We start from the raw sequence: 16,590 nt of genomic DNA on the forward strand, positions 1-16,590 counted from the left end.
TATAGTGATTGTTTCTAAAACAATGTAATAAAAGTTCCTAGAATGAATTGAAATGAAGTCTAAAATATGGATTAAATTGATCCTTTAATCTTGAGTGAAAGATACATTGAGGTAAAGTAATTAAAAGGAACTAAAATGTTTTCTAGCCTATGCCACCCCCAACTCTTGTGGTAATACAATATTAACTAAGACCATATATTCCATATCTGAATAAAATGAAATAAGAAGTGTGAAGTTTCAGTCGGTACTTGTAGGTTATTTCAGAGCTTTATGGGCTTAGAGCAGAGAAGCCAAGAGAAAGGGAAGAAGGCAACATTTTTTGTTTAAGAGAGTGTATTCATTGACCCTTGGTCCTCGTCATCTCTTCCCTCCATTACCTTCAAACCTGGGCTAATACTCTCTTCAGTTACTCCAGAAGTGACAGCCTGAAGCCTGTGCTCTTTCATCAGTACCAGCAGATTCCAAAAGCCGGTCTTGGAGCAGTGCTGGTCTGTGATAAGTTATTCTGTTCCTTGGCCCCAAAACAGAAAACAAAAAAACAAAGAAAACCCTATATGTATTATGTAGTTTTATATTTAGGCATAAAATCGTCAGTGAAATTATGATACTTTGGAATCCTTATCTTTTTGATAGCATTTATAAAATAATTTGCCTAATTTAGAATTGGTTTTTCCACTTCTAATTTTGTCCATATCCTGAAAACTGGAAGAGGAACAATATAAAAAATGTAGAAAATTAATAAGGTTACATTTTTAAATTCATAGAAATATCCACTCTAAATTGCTTCTGGAAATAGAAAATGTTTGTTTCATTACTATCCTAATTAAACTATATGGGTGTAATTGAGGCTTTCCTTCTCTGTTAGGCAATACGGACTTGATTAATAGAGTCTTGCTGGATGCCGGCTTTACAAATGAACTTGTCCAGAATTACTGGAGTAAGCAGAAAAACATGTAAGTGTTTGTCTTATTAATAAAAGATATATATTCTGTATTTCAGTTTAGCTTCTCTCTGGGAAATTTTTGGAAAATAAGTCTCAAATTTAAAGTTTATTATTTATCTTTAATAACCGTTTCCCAGGAAAACCATTTTGCAGTTGTTGACAACTTGAATTTTCAGTTGTGGGTGTGTGTCAGGACTAACATCTACCATTACTCAGCTTTACACATGTATATGCTACAGTGTGAATGATCAAATTAAATAGGTGTGCTTGCGTGTGTCTCAGTGTTGGTGGTAAACTAGGGCTTCTAGTGAATGTTCAGTTAGCTTTCTAATAGCCCTGCCCTACAGGCAGTCAAGACAGGGAGAAATCTGACGATGGTTCTCGTTTCCAGTCTCTTCTCCGCCCCATTTCCAATCAACCACCAAGTGCTAAATATTGTTTCTAAAAATGTTTTCCTCTCTGCCTCATACTCAGGGTTCTAATTGTTTTCCATATCTAAGAAATCACAGCAGCTGATGTCTCCGCCTTTAGGGCTTCCAATTCCTCTGCCCACAGGCCCCAGGCTGTTCTCCATGTAACTCATACTTTCCAGAGTCTCACTTTTAAAACGGAGCCCTAACTTCAGGGTGAAGGTGAAGCAGCCTCTCCAGCGTGGATTTCACGATCACTCATGAGCTGACCATTCTTCAGAAGCTTATACTTGCAACTTTTCCTCCTGTTGTTTCTCACCTCACGCCTTATGCTTTTATTACACCAAATACTACCACTCTTCACTAGCTTTCCCTTACATGTACTCTTTTCTTTACATGTGATGTCTTCCTGTCATCTGTGTTAACTCCCATTCCATCTTCAGCATGCAGCTATCTCATTATTTCTTATGAAATGTCTTCCTTAAGCATCCTCCCTTTAACTATTTCTTAGATATTTTAAGAAATATCTAAAAACTATGTTTTATTAAAACATAGTTTACATCTATTGATACATTTACTTCGGCTTCCTTCATCTCAGGAACTCATTCTGTTTCTCTTTGTACCACCAACACCTAAACTAACACCTTACAAAGAATAAGTTGAATGAAATTTCCTTCTTTTGTCTTCTGTTCCAGCAAGGGAGTGAAAGCACGGTTTGTTGTGACTGATGGTGGGATTACCAGAGTTTATCCCAAAGAGTAAGTTCAAATAGCATCTGTAAAAATTACTAGATTACAAAGGACTACTCCAAGGATCTGTACCTTACTGTATAAGGAAGCCATTCTTCAGAGAAACTGATCATTATTAGTAGTTAAATTGGAATTCACCTGAAGTACTTAATTATTAAAATACTCCATTTCTTTCAAAAATGCTATTATAATTCTTCAATGATGTTTTTGCTTGTCATATATATTACAACATTGAAGAGGTTATCAGAGAGATTTCTCTCTTCATAGACATAAGCTAACCTGGTTAAATGAACATAATGGTTATTACATATATGTCAATTGGCAATGTTTGCATAGCACTTCATTTTTTTTCACTGTTCTATGGATTTTATCTGTGTTTATCTTCAGAAGAGTCCATAAAGTGGGCTGTGTAGGCTCATTAATATTAATTGACCTATTAACTGACTTGTCTATAATAAGCTGGCTAGTAAATGGCAGAGTAAAACTAGACGTCAGCTTTTTCTGCTCCTTAGTTTAATTCTAAGCAGATCTGTTGCTTAGTAGTGAATGTCATTTACACCATCAATTACCACTAACTTCCTTAGACATACCTGAGATACAGACATATCTGTAAAGTTTAGTGGTGTCCACAAAGGGAAAAGTAAGTTATTGAGTAGATTAAAGAATAAAAATGATGACCCATTTCCTCCTTAGGGCTGGAGAAAATTGGCAAGAAAACCCAGAAACATATGAGGACAGTTTTTATAAAAGAAGTCTTGATAACGATAACTATGTTTTCACTGCTCCGTACTTTAACAGTAAGTATTGCTTTAGAATTCAGCCATCTCAATTCCTTTTTTAAAAATAAATTATTGCTACTACCTGCTTCCCCCCACACAAACAATATATTTTATATTATTTGCTCAGAATAGTCATCATTAAGCATATACCATGTGCACGACATTGGAAGGACAGAAGCATCCATTTAGTTGAGGAAGTAAAATGCATCTACAAGAAATCAGCCACCCAGTAATGTAAAGACAGCATATCTACAGGCATGCATAATACATTGAAACACATATAGATCATCCCTCATTTCACAAACTGCAAATATATTTAAGAATGTTTAATGAATTTTAAAAATGTAATTAATCAGTTTGCTCTTCAATCGGTATTAGTTGCATAACATTTATAAAAATTACTAATAGCCTATATTTTAAAATACTTTACTGGGTTCTTTCCCTAAAACTTTCTAATTTAATCCTTCATCCTTTCTGGGGGTTGGTTCTACCATCACCATTTTCACAAATGGGGAAACTGAAGTTCAGAGAATTTCAGTTTTTCCAGGAATATGTATCTTTTACAGTTTTACAGCAGTTTTGTGAATCTAAGGTCAATCTTTCTGCTTTACTTCAGCAGCCTCCCCAATATTGTAGTAAGTGTCAAAGCAGGGATTTGGTGTGCATCCTTTATTGTGAGAGTGATGCAGCCAAGCTGAGTAATTCTCATTCCAAAGTCACTTCATGCAAACCAATTCCTGGACACTCTAATTAGCCTGCTATAAAATGGAAGGAAAGGGAAGAGGAGACCACTTCTTGATAACATATTTATGCTAGAACATTTAAGTAAAACAGTATCCACCTGTACCTATTAAAAGAAATGTAATATTATTTGATTTATCTAGATAGGTCTATTTTTCCTTTTTTTTTTTTTTTTTTTTTTTTTTTTTAGAAAGTGGACCTGGTGCTTATGAATCAGGCATTATGGTAAGCAAAGCTGTAGAAATATACATCCAAGGAAAACTTCTTAAACCTGCAGGTAAGCACATATATTGTACACATACACACAACCAAAATTAAATGTGACCTACTGTTTATATTATCAACTGGCACTGATTATCAGGAAGGCTATCAGAAAGCTTCAACGAAAATAAAGTCAAATTTGAAAAATAAAATGAAACACAATTAGTTACATATGAGATTGGGGATAAAATAAGAGTTGAGTTTTCAAAGAAGTGTGTATGTTTAAACACTCTTGACATAAATTTAGGGAGTCAGTTTCGTGTTGTATATCAAAATTCTAATTGCTGGATTGATCCAGCAATTCCACTCAGAAGTCTATCCTATAAAGTATTTCAAATATACAAAAGTAGATATGGGCAAGGATGTGAATATTTGTAATAATTTAAACATGAAAAGTTAAGTTTCCATCATTGGGGGAAAAGATAAATTGTGGCATATCTATACTATGTATCTGTTAAAAAGAATTAGGTAGGGATCTATTTTTTAAAAACCTTACAATAAAATATATAGAATAATGAGTCTTTTGGTAAAAGAAATCAAGCAAATGAAAAAGTTCATAAAACTAAGCATCAGTGGGAATTAGAAGTGGGCTGGAATGAACAGATGCAGTAAAAGTTAAAAAAAAAAAAAGTATAATTCAGTATTGTTTGAATTTTAGAAAAAATAGGCCAGATTGAGAAGGTAGATAAACTCCTGTCTGCTCTTGAGGGCAATTTCACCCCCCAGTGGTTGAACTGCATACATTCACTCCATTATTCACTCAGCAACTCATTCACTCCTTCCTTCATTCTCTCAATTGCTCATTTACTCATTCAATCGTATTCTCTCCTTCACTCATTCACGTGCCACCTACTCACCTACCTACTCATCCACTCATTTATCCACACTTCAGCAAGCATTTCTTCTTTTGTGTTTTTTAAATTTTTTTAACATCTTTATCGGAGTATAATGCTTTACAATGATGTGTTAGTTTCTGCTGTATAACAAAGTGAATCAGCTATACATGTACATATATCCCCATGTCTCCTCCCTTTTGCGTCTCCCTCCCACCCTCCTTTTCCCACCCCTCTAGGTGGTCACAAAGCACCAAGCTGATCTCCCTGTGCTATGCGGTGGCTTCCCACTAGCTATTTTACATTTGGTAGTATATATACATCCATGCCGCTCTCTCACTTCGTCCCAGCTTACCCTTCCCCCTCCCCATGTCCTCAAGTCCAGTCTCTACATCTGCATCTTTATTCCTGTCCTGCCCCTAGGTTCTTCAGAACCTTTTTAATTTTTTTTAGATTCCATATATATGTGTTAGCATATGGTATTTGTTTTTCTCTTTCTGACTTACTTCACTCTGTATGACAGTCTCTAGGTCCATCCACCTCACTCCAAATAACTCAATTTCGTTCCTTTTTATGGCTGAGTAATATTCCATTGTATATATGTGCCACATCTTCTTTATCCATTCATCTGTCTGTGGACACATAGGTTGTTTCCATGTCCTGGCTATTGTAAATAGAGCTGCAGTGAGCATTGTGGTACATGACTCTTTTTGAATTATGGTTTTCTCAGGGTATATGCCCAGTAGTGGGATTGCTGGGTCGTGTGGTAGTTCTATTTTTAGTTTCTTAAGGAACTTCCATACTGTTCTCCATAGTGGCTGTATCAATTTACATTCCCACCAACAGTGCAAGAGGGTTCCCTTTTCTCCACACCCTCTCCAGCATTTATTGTTTCTAGATTTTTTGATGATGGCCATTCTGACCAGTGTGAGGTGATATACCTCATGTAGTTTTGATTTGCATTTCTGTAATGATTAGTGATGTTGAGCACCCTTTCATGTGTTTGTTGGCAATCTGTATTATCTTCTTTGGAGAAATGTCTGTTTAGGTCTTCTGCCCATTTTTGGACTGGGTTGTTTGTTTTTTTTGATACTGAGCTGCATGTGCTGCTTGTATATTTTGGAGATTAATCCTTTGTCAGTTGCTTCGTTTGCAAATATTTTCTCCCATTCTGAGGGTTGTCTTTTCATCTTGTTTATGGTTTCCTTTGCTGTGCAAAAGCTTTTAAGTTTCATTAGGTCCCATTTGTTTATTTTTGTTTTTATTTCCCTTTCTCTAGGAGGTGGGTCAAAAAGGATCTTGCTGTGATTTATGTCATAGGGTGTTCTGCCTATGTTTTCCTCTAAGAGTTTGATAGTGTCTGGCCTTACATTTAGCCCTTTAATCCATTTTGAGTTTATTTTTGTGTATGGTGTTTGTTAGGGAGTGTTCTAATTTCATTCTTTTACATGTAGCTGTCCAGTTTTCCCAGCACCACTTATTGAAGAGACTGTCTTTTCTCCATTGTATATTCTCAGCAAACATTTCTTAAGCACCTACTGCATGCACTGGTCAGGTTAGGGAAGCCTCTTAAAACCCACCACCTTGAATGACCTCATATTTATAAAGCTATTCCTGACACTCCTTTTTTTAAGCCTCCTTTATTAGTTAATTAACCAGGTTATAGTAAATAAATGTGTGTATAAACGAAGTTTATATAACACTTTAAGAGCTATTAGCATTACTTTTTATTGAAAACCCCAAGAAATATATGTCTGTAATAAACATTATAAAATAGCATTAAATTGAATATAAATTAAATTATCATACCCTAGAAATTATATTGTAGCTAATTAAATTTGCCACCTTTTAAATGAATTTGAATCAGCTTTTCAATGTATATCTGCAATTAAACAGATTTGTTTTTTTATCTTAAGAAACTTACATTTGCCTGCTCAGGAATTTTTAAATGTGAGAGGAAAGATAAATGAGAATTATAGCTACATTTTTTAAATGTATGTGTCAATTTTTCTTTACATGATTGTTTCAGTTGTTGGAATTAAAATTGATATAAATTCCTGGATAGAGAATTTCACCAAAACATCAATCAGGGATCCGGTAAGATAACTTTTTAAAAAATTCTTAGGCTACATTTACTGATCTTAGAAAGCAAAGTCTTATACAGTGACAAAATAAATTTTCGATGCTACTACATTGAAGCAGAATTATGAATTACCATTTTTTCAAAGAATTTTTTGTTTAGTCAACTAATAAATAATAGGAAAATATTTCAGTATTATAATTTAAAATGTTAGCTTAAATATTTATTGGCTGATATTTTCTAATTTGTAAAGATAAAGCTATTGACTAGACTATTGTTTAATCTTTTATACTAATTGTTATAAAATTTCTAATTACAATATGGTAATAATTAAAATGATATAATTAAAATCCAACTAGAAAGATAATATGAGGTGATAACTGTATTTCTGTCTTTCAGTGTGCTGGTCCAGTTTGTGACTGTAAAAGAAACAGTGATGTAAGAAAACTCTTTAAAAGGGAATTTTTAAGTACAATTTTTTGTGTTACTCTTCCTAAGACTCTAATGATAAAGAAAGATGCAGGAAGGTTTAGTCAAATGCTAAAAAAATATTGTATGGGATTGTGAACTAATTCATAGATAAGAATTTGAATTATATGCTTTTAATTCCTAACCTTAAACATTAGAAGCATTTTTAAATATTCATTAAAAAGCCATATCAACATAGACTGTATTCGCTTCAGTCTCAATTGTGTTAGATTCTTTTGTACTTTCTGACCAGAGTTTCTAAACTGAAGCATATTTATTGGTTATCAGTGCAATCTTCCCTCATCTTTTGCACTTTATCTGAATTTTTCACACTGTGTTTATAGTGGTGAGAAAGGTTTTTTAACTAAACCTTGGTATTACATAGTTTTACTTGCCTGGATTGGATTTTACATTGTCTTCTATTACTTCCATTTCTGTTTGAGAAATTGAAAAAGCAAATGTCAACTTGCTTTGTTCCAAGCTGTAAGATGCTGTAAGAATGGTACGAGAGGGCTTCCCTGGTGGCACAGTGGTTGAGAGTCCGCCTACTGATGCAGGGGACACGGGTTCGTGCCCCGGTCTGGGAAGATCCCACATGCCGCGGAGCGGCTGGGCCGGGCCCGTGAGCCACGGCCGCTGAGCCTGCGCTTCGGGAGCCTGTGCTCCGCAACGGGAGAGGCCACAACAGTGAGAGGCCTGCGTACCGCAAAAAAAAAAAAAAAAAAAAAAAAAAAAGAATGGTACTAGATAAATTATTCATATAATGAATAAGAATGACAAATTCCACTATTTTCTTTCAGTCCTCTTATGTATGTCTATATATTTCCAAAGGAAGCAGGGGTTTCATATCATTTTATTCACTCCTAGTCTTGTGAAATCATAAGCCAGTAATTTTAATTATTGTTGTAACATTCATTTTACATATACTATGTATCAGCTGTTTTTAGAGCAAAGGTTTTAGCAAGCTCCTTTCATGTTAGAAAAATAGAGTGCATTACGTCCCCAAATCTGAAAACAATGTTTTTGTGATTTTATACAATAAAAATTATTAAATTGATTCATGCATTTAAACATAATTTAAACTGGATGGGAATACTTTAGGATATATGATTATTTTTCCTCTGTCAGAGGCATTTTTTTTGCCTTGTTTCCTGCTTTTACATCTGAGATTATCCAATCAAATATTTTTAGTATAAAATAGTTAGAAATAACCTCATGCTGCTGCTCTTTATTTTTAAGCGTGTGATGAATATTGCCCCAAATGGATTTTTCTTAATGTCTTTCTTGTCAAAATCTTAAGTATGTGTTTAAAATAATAATTGTACATTATTAAATGTTTTGGTTTATCCAATTTCCTGGTTCATTTAGATGACAGTGGGGTGGTGAAAAGATTACTTCTAATTTGTTCTTATGTTTTCGTTCAGACTGAGTTGACTTTTTTTTTTTTTGGTCTACGTTGGGTCTTCATTGCTGCACGCGGGCTTTCTTTAGTTGCAGCAAGCAGGGGCTACTCTTCATTGTGGTGCAGTGGCTTCTCTTGTTGCGGAACACAGGCTCTACGTGTGCGGGCTTCAGTAGTTGCGGCGTGTGGGCTCAGTAGTTGTGGCTTAGTTGCTCCGCGGCATGTCGGATCTTCCCGGACCAGGGCTCAAACCCGTTTTCCCCTGCATTGGCGGGTGATTCTTAACCACTGCACCACCAGGGAAGTCCCTGAGTTGACTATTTTAACTAGACGGATCGTGGTGGAATTTCAAGCCTTGATGGTTTGACAGCAATCTATATGCATGCCCTTAATTTATTTCATCAGAATCTCCTGAGCATATATGTTCAAGAGAAGATACAGTTATCTAAGTTTTTCTCCTATTTTTATTGTTATAATCATCTATATAATGGAGTAATGATTATGTAACCTAACCTTCCTAAAAAAGTGTATTAACTGTTATTTTTGTTTTGCTAGGTAATGGATTGTGTGATTCTAGATGACGGTGGGTTTCTTTTGATGGCAAATCATGATGATTACACTAACCAGGTATGTACCTAAAGTGGCAAGGAGTAGGGTTTCCAAAGTGTGTTTCCCTGATCAACATTACAAAACCCCTTCACACCACTATAAAAATTGATAATTGAAGTTCTTAATGTAAATATAAAGCATTAAGAAATGCATCCTAAAACTAGTTTTCCTTATATTTGTTAGCTGAGTTTACTTTCTGGTACGGTTACCATTAAAATATAGAGCTAAGGATTTTAACATCATATGAACTTTTTATTTTTGATCTCTCAGAAATTTAGAAAATTTTCACATATTAATCAGTTGATAATGGCAGTCCTAATACATAGCTGGTTTGAAACAGATGAAAATTCTAACCTGAAATTTGGAAATTGGCAAGTTAGGCTCTTTGGTTTACACAGGATTTTAAACAAAGTAGAATTAATTGCCAACTAATTTCATTTCTGAATCTGTATATCTGGCTTCTCTTTAAAAAACAAACAAAAAAGATCTCTCAATACTGGACAGTTTTCCTAAATTACAATATTTATGGGTTGGAATCGGCGAGCTACAGGTTGTCCCTATAGATGGGACTCACTCCAGTTCAGCACAGTCCCTACAAGTTTCTTTTTCTAGTTTCACCATTTCTCTTATTGGATTGTGACTTAAGGCTTAGTAAACTGTCCATTCCTTCCAAATAGCACAGGGAGCCATTCAGAAATGAGAATACCTAATCTCACTGGAGTTCTTTCAGAGTATCATATACTGGTTTATTACTTGCTTTTGTTTTCAAGCTCCTCAATAGTTTTAGTTCTGTTTCTTTGTATCATTTCTTTTGTTTGTACTGGTTCAGGTGTTAATATTTGGCTTACATTTGACACTTTATTATTTTTTTCTGTACCAGATTGGAAGATTTTTTGGAGAGATTGATCCAAGTTTGATGAGACACCTGGTTAATATATCAGTTTATGCTTATAATAAATCTTATGATTATCAGTCAGTGTGTGAGCCTGGAGCTGCACCAAAGCAAGGAGCAGGGCATCGCTCAGCATACGTGGTCAGTAATATGCAACTCACCCTTCCATTCTCTCAGAGGGACACTCAGTGTAGATTAACGTAATACTTTTTTATTCTATTTTATAGCCATCAATAGCAGACATATTACACATTGGCTGGTGGGCCACTGCTGCTGCCTGGTAAGTCAAAATTGTAGTTTTATTGGTATTGAGAGAAAACTGTTGTGAAATAGTAAAGAATGTGATGGAAAGATGGACATGTAGATAATTATTATGGGAACTTGTTTTTTCATTTCCTACAGCACATATTGGTAATATTCATAAGTATTTTTTCTTAATGATCACTGTAAAACCGTTACAGTTATTCAGCTTTTTATATGAATACAGTATTATGCTCAGGCACACTTCAGCCTTTTCAGGGGCTTCTTTTACCTTTGGATCTGTTGAAACTCTTTTCATTTGTAGTTTTTGTTTATATTATACTCAGTCCTTACATTTTAGGCATATTGATCTATAAAAAGTTACTATTTATTGCCTTCATTATGCAAGTTAAATGTCTTCATCCATCAAATTCATGACATGATGACTTATCTTTCTACCTCTTCACTTTTCTTACAAAGGCTGGCATCATTTTAGAAGCATCATGTTCCTGAAATGGATCTAATTCTTTTCACTGGTTCTACCCTTCCTCCCTCCTTCCCCTCTTACCTATATCCTGCCATCTATGAAAAGAAGACATTTAAACCGCTTATTGAGGCACTGTGGAAAGTCTGGAAGATCAAATTTGTCATTGTTTGGGTCTGATCAGTCAAGTAACTAATCCTCCTGTTGTGTCTGGGTCCATTCTCTCCCTCCCTCCCTCCCTCCCTCCCTCTCTCTCTCTCTCTCGTATCATTACCCTACTGTATTGTATAAGTTTTATTCCATGTATATTAATCTATAACGTTCACTTGATGTTGTGGCTTTCCCAGCGAAAATTAAACGATTATGCCATTTTATTAAAATAGCAAAGATGTTAGATTAAAAATCCAATTTATTCTTTAAAAAATTGTGAAAAAGAGTGCTTTCTGTTCTGACAATGACATTTGTATATGAATTTACATAGGTTTTCTGAAGCTCGTAGTCATCGTGAAATACTTGATTGTCTTTATGCTATTTTCTGGCCAGAACCTTCCCCCTCCTCAACCTCCCCCCCAACTTTTGTTTTAACTAAACTCAGTTCCAGATGAGTTTTTACTAATATTTGGCTCAATTGTCATTTATTGTAAAACTGATATATAGGGCATGCCATATGCCCTATATATAATATGTATATTTTATTTCATGAATGCCACATGATGTATTTACAAATATGTTCTATATTGTAAAGTAAATAGTTCGTAAACCCACGGTACAAAGTCATTTTTGTTTAGGGGTTTTTTCCTACCACAGAGCTTTAATAACTAAAATAAGGAGAAAATCTTGAGTGTGAAAACTACGCACCAGAATGATGACATTCTCCCTCTTAGAGTTATCACTTCTCCTGGCTCTGATTTTGTATTAGGTGTCTTGACACATATGTGTCCCTCACTGGGTCCTGAACACATCTGACTTCATGACTTCTTTTACAGAATGGAATTGACAATGTCTTGCATAATTTAAGAAATACTTATATAAAAATGCTCAACTTTCTATTAGCAAACTCTCAACTTTTTCCAAAAAGATGAAAAAGAAACGTGTTTGTGTACATGCCGAAAATACTCTGGTTTTTGTTATTTTATGAAGGAAAATATCAATACTTTTTCATATTTAAAATTCAGGTCTATTCTACAGCAGTTTCTCTTGAGTTTGACCTTTCCACGACTTCTTGAGGCAGGTATGTAAATGCTCAGATACTGTCATAATAATTAACATTTTCTTTTTGGATGCTCCGAGTTCAAAACTCAGAAAGTGCGTGTGTGTGAGAGAGAGAGAGATCGTCCATTTAACACTTTTGTAGGCTGAAATCTCTTTGTCAGAACTTTCCTACTGCCTTAGAAACATTCCTAGGTCACATTGGCCTCTGTTTTGCAGCTGTATTCAAACTCAAATGTATTCAAATTCATTTATTCTACTGATAGTTATTGGGCATCTTTAAGGGCTGCCACTACGCCACACGGAGTAAACAAGCCAGTTGAGGTGCCTGCCCTCATACATTTGTTTTGCTCTGTGAGAAATGAAAGCTCTGGGAGACCGACTGAAGTGTCCTCTCATGGTGATGGTCTTTATTTTCCCCACAGTTGAGATGGAAGATGACGACTTCACAGCCTCTCTATCAAAGCAGAGCTGCATTACCGAACAAACCCAGTATTTCTTCGATAACGATAGTAAATCATTCAGCGGTGTATTAGACTGTGGAAACTGTTCCAGGTAATTTGTTTCTTCATTTCTGGACTAGTCCTGTTTGACTAAGAAATTGTATTCACTTTTATAATCGTCACAGAAAATAACGGAGGTTGTCTTTTGAGTGCGAGAGATCTGAATAACTGCTTTGAAAATAATCAGAGCTCTTCAGTTTCTCTGAAAGTTTTTAAAATTAATTCTAACTCTGATAAGTTGTAATCCCTTCAACAGTAATAATTACGTGATCAAAAAAATTATACCCACTTTTAGGCAGAGCATAGAGTAACTTGATTGTATTATATTTTGTCTCGAAGAATCCATATTAAAATTTTTCTAATGTCAAGATAGTTTCAGAGATTATTTTCTCTGATAAGATTAGAATTAATTATATTTACTAAACAGGTTAACAAAAATATTCTTGGCTAGTAAGTTTTACTTGTAGTCTTCACTTAAATTTAGAATTGAATGTATCTTTGAGTTGAAACTGAAAGAACTAGGAGAACATATCATTTCCTAAAATCAAGCTTAATGTTAGTCATCACCGCCCATAAAACATCTTGAAAACATTTTGGAAGAGATGGAGAGGTTTAATTTTGTTGTAATGAGAGAGAGAAAGGCAAGATGGGAGATTTTTGAAGTTTTGAAAGGAAAGGGATAATCCATGTCACAGGATCCCTGAGAACGGAGCAGAAAGGCACGGAGTTGGGACACTTTGTTTTCAGTAGCTGAGGACAGCTTGTTCTAGAAGAAATGTTAACAGAGAGAAGAGGAAAGATGAGGAGGTGAGGTAATCTGAGCAGCTGACAGGGATGGAATAGGTAGTTGCTAGGCGATTTGGAAAAGAAGTCTGTAACAGTTAAAAATATATATATTTTCAGGAGGGGGTTAACTGAAACTAGCACAGGTTTTTAATAGACATGGTTAGTATGATTTTATGACTTACTTTATTAAACCTGTATATCCTAGGAGGAGGAAGAGGAAAGGGGCAGAGTAAGGCATGTACTCAGAAAAAAGCATACCGTCTTGTTTCGAGATTAGTATATCAGGACATCACCTTCAGGAAACAGAACTGTGGCATGTTTAATGGGTACATCAGAAAGAGTTTAGAGTCTTTGGGCTTTCATTGACTGATGTTCAGTAACAGCAATATGTACTTTAAAAAATGACTAAGTTAGGGGCTTCCCTGGTGGTGCAGTGGTTGAGAGTCCGCCTGCCGATGTAGGGGACACGGGTTCGTGCCCCGGTCTGGGAAGATCCCACGTGCCGCGGAGCGGCTGGGCCCGTGAGCCATGGCCGCTGAGCCTGCGCGTCCAGAGCCTGTGCTCCACAGCGGGAGAGGCCACAACAGTGAGAGGCCCGCATATCGCAAAAAAAAAAAAAAATACTAAGTTAAACTGTAAAGATCGTTATAAGATATTAAGTTAAATCATGCTTACATTTGCGCTGTGTAACTTTATGCTGTGTCCCACCTTCAATAGGTTAAAAAAAAAATCCCATTCTTTGAAAAATAAATTACTCTTTAATGACAGATCTACATTTTTATTGTGGAAGGTAGAAGCAGCTTAAGATGTGGAAATAAACACTGCATGGAATTCAAAGCCCATAATTCTGTCTATGCCTGTGTTGTCCCAACTCAGTAGTGACCAGCCACAGGTGGCAATTTTAATCATCAATGGCATTAATTAATATTACAGTTCTGTGCCTCAGTCACGCTAGTCACCATTTCAGGTGCTCAATAGCCTCATGTGGCAGTTGTTTACCATGCTGGTTAAAGCGGAAGACGTTGCTGTCTTCACAGAAAGTTGGTTGAACAGCGCTGATCCAGACTTCAGTCTGCCATGACTTGGGGAAATGCTGAGCCCATTTTTGTGCTCCTACTTTCCTTTACTGTAAAATAAGGCAACTTGGGCACATTTTCAGTGATAGATACCACAATTCCCTAAATATGTAAAATGAAACAACTAGATGGTGTTTATTTTGCATTGAGGACTATCATTTAAGAAACAAAGGTCACACTTAAAACATCTGTTGGAATTTTTTTAGTATTCATTTGACAGATAGCATGTCCATGTTAATCAAACATGGTAATCTTTCTCTTCTAAAATCATTCAGTGTTACTGTTCGTGTAGGTGATGCTTTGTTTCAAAGGTCCTATTTTCTTTCATTTTAATGTGTAAAAATCTTTGAAATCTATTTTCTCATGATAATTTTTTCTGATTTTTAAAAATATTTTACAGAATCTTCCACGTAGAAAAACTTATGAACACCAACTTAATATTCATAATGGTTGAGAGCAAAGGGACTTGTCCCTGTGACACGCGATTGCTCATACAAGCAGAACAGACTTGTATCCTTTGACATTGGAGAGGTTTGGAATGGAAACCCATCTTAAAGCTGTGCATTTTTAACCTCGTCACGTTGTTCGTGCCCAGAAAGAGAGAACTACCACAGAGTGCTGAGATCACCTCACAGAGGCAGAGTGGACCCTCCACACAAAATTTCATTTGGATGTCAAGACTGATGATGCTATACCTGCACCAAGAGGATGTGAAAGGCTTCCTACTGGTACCGTGAGTCTTTGTGGATAGAGCAGTGCAGGTTCCCAAGTAGCCCTGAAAATGGCTGGCTAGAGAGAGCAGGGAGAAGTCCTGGCTCGGGGTTTTATGGTGGTTGGGGACCATGCTGGGCTTTTGCCAGTGCTGCCTGGGGCTTGTTGGCCCAAACTTCCAGGCAGTGCCAAAGGAGGGGACACTCAGTCTTTCCTGTCAGCTCGCCCAGGTGTGGGACAGAAGGGAAAAGGGATTGTTGTGGCTTGAAAGCTGTCAACAGCCAGTAATCAAAAATGGAGTTGAATGTGGTCTATACCTACAATGGAATATTATTCAGCCTTAAAAAAAGAAGGTAAATCCTGTTGTATGCCAGAACTGCCATGGCAGTAATGCTAAAAAGACTTCGGGTAGTAAATATGCTAAAAGACAGTGAAATGACGATTGAAGCATTGCAGGCAGAGGTTCGGTAGACTGCCTGTAGTTTTTGCTGTTTCTGGAAAAAAAAATAGTCCTCACCTATGTTTGGAACTGATGTTTATTACTAGGAATTAGTTTCTATTTCTGTCTTGCTAAATAGGAGGCACCCAGGCCCTCCCTTATGGTCTTACGTGTATGACCCTGTCTTATATGCTACGTCATTTGCACATTTCATCCACTTGTATTGTACAAATATTTACTGAGTACTTCCTCTGTGCCAGCGACCATGCTGTGTAAAGCGTTGATCTCTTCACACAGGCCCTAGGCAGGAGAAAATTTGTGGCAGCTCAGTACTTTAAATCCCATAGTACTTGAACTGGTTGTGTGGGGCCAGAATAATGGCATCGGTTTCTCTGGCTTGCTTTGAGAAATAAGCGTGTTGCATTGTATTTTTTTAATTGTGTAAAAAATAAAAAGTAACTTCATATTCCTTAACAAGTTTCTTTAGCTGATGGTCCAGATCCTTGTGATATGGTGAAGCAACCCAGATACCGAAAAGGACCTGATGTCTGCTTTGATAACAATGCCTTGGTAAGTAAGACCAAACATTTGCTGTATTAAAATATATAACTCAATGGTCACAATAATTTAAGGAGACAAATTGTAGTTTTAACTCCAGTGTAATGTCTTAACCATAACCATAGTGTTTCTCATTAACATGACATACTTGCTGGTATATAGATTTTTTATTTCAGTATTTTTCATGGTTAGCATAAGCTTAACAGTTGCCTCTTCTGTCCTTTCCACAGAAATTGTACTTTCAAACACAATGCCGACCAATTTACTAATAATCCAAGATCACAAATCTGATGATTTTAAAACTTTCTAATGACCAGTAACTGACAGTAAACATTACAAATGGTATATGAGTTGCCCACCTTCATTTATATTCCAATCCTGAAGATATAAGTTATTTTTATTATAACATTTTCTGTG

At 35.9% G+C, this 16,590-nt stretch overlaps 1 protein-coding gene across 1 annotated transcript; it reads left to right on the plus strand.

Annotated features, from left to right (window-relative positions):
* Positions 1 to 884: 884 nt before the first annotated feature.
* On the plus strand, positions 885 to 16,308 carry LOC114888395 (voltage-dependent calcium channel subunit alpha-2/delta-1-like). Its single transcript, XM_029210562.1, has 13 exons — positions 885 to 953; positions 2,049 to 2,111; positions 2,796 to 2,899; positions 3,813 to 3,899; positions 6,746 to 6,813; positions 7,196 to 7,234; positions 9,222 to 9,293; positions 10,156 to 10,308; positions 10,395 to 10,447; positions 12,067 to 12,122; positions 12,526 to 12,655; positions 14,866 to 14,975; positions 16,103 to 16,308. The coding sequence occupies exons 4-13, from the start codon at positions 3,845 to 3,847 to the stop codon at positions 16,213 to 16,215; spliced, it is 849 nt and encodes a 282-aa protein (XP_029066395.1). The 5' UTR covers positions 885 to 953; positions 2,049 to 2,111; positions 2,796 to 2,899; positions 3,813 to 3,844; the 3' UTR covers positions 16,216 to 16,308.
* Positions 16,309 to 16,590: the final 282 nt, after the last annotated feature.

This window comes from Monodon monoceros, unplaced genomic scaffold, assembly GCF_005190385.1.
Source record: "Monodon monoceros isolate NGI ecotype Baffin Bay Population unplaced genomic scaffold, NGI_Narwhal_1 Contig4815_ctg1, whole genome shotgun sequence".
Taxonomy (NCBI): domain Eukaryota; kingdom Metazoa; phylum Chordata; class Mammalia; order Artiodactyla; family Monodontidae; genus Monodon; species Monodon monoceros.

Bases quoted from the DNA above. Each gene is read 5' to 3' on its own strand.
- LOC114888395 (XM_029210562.1), top strand. From the start codon at position 3,845: ATGGTAAGCAAAGCTGTAGAAATATACATCCAAGGAAAACTTCTTAAA. The intron at 7,235-9,221 runs GTAAGAAAACTC...TTGTTTTGCTAG, and splicing joins ACTGTAAAAGAAACAGTGAT to GTAATGGATTGTGTGATTCT. The intron at 10,448-12,066 runs GTAAGTCAAAAT...TTTAAAATTCAG, and splicing joins TGGGCCACTGCTGCTGCCTG to GTCTATTCTACAGCAGTTTC.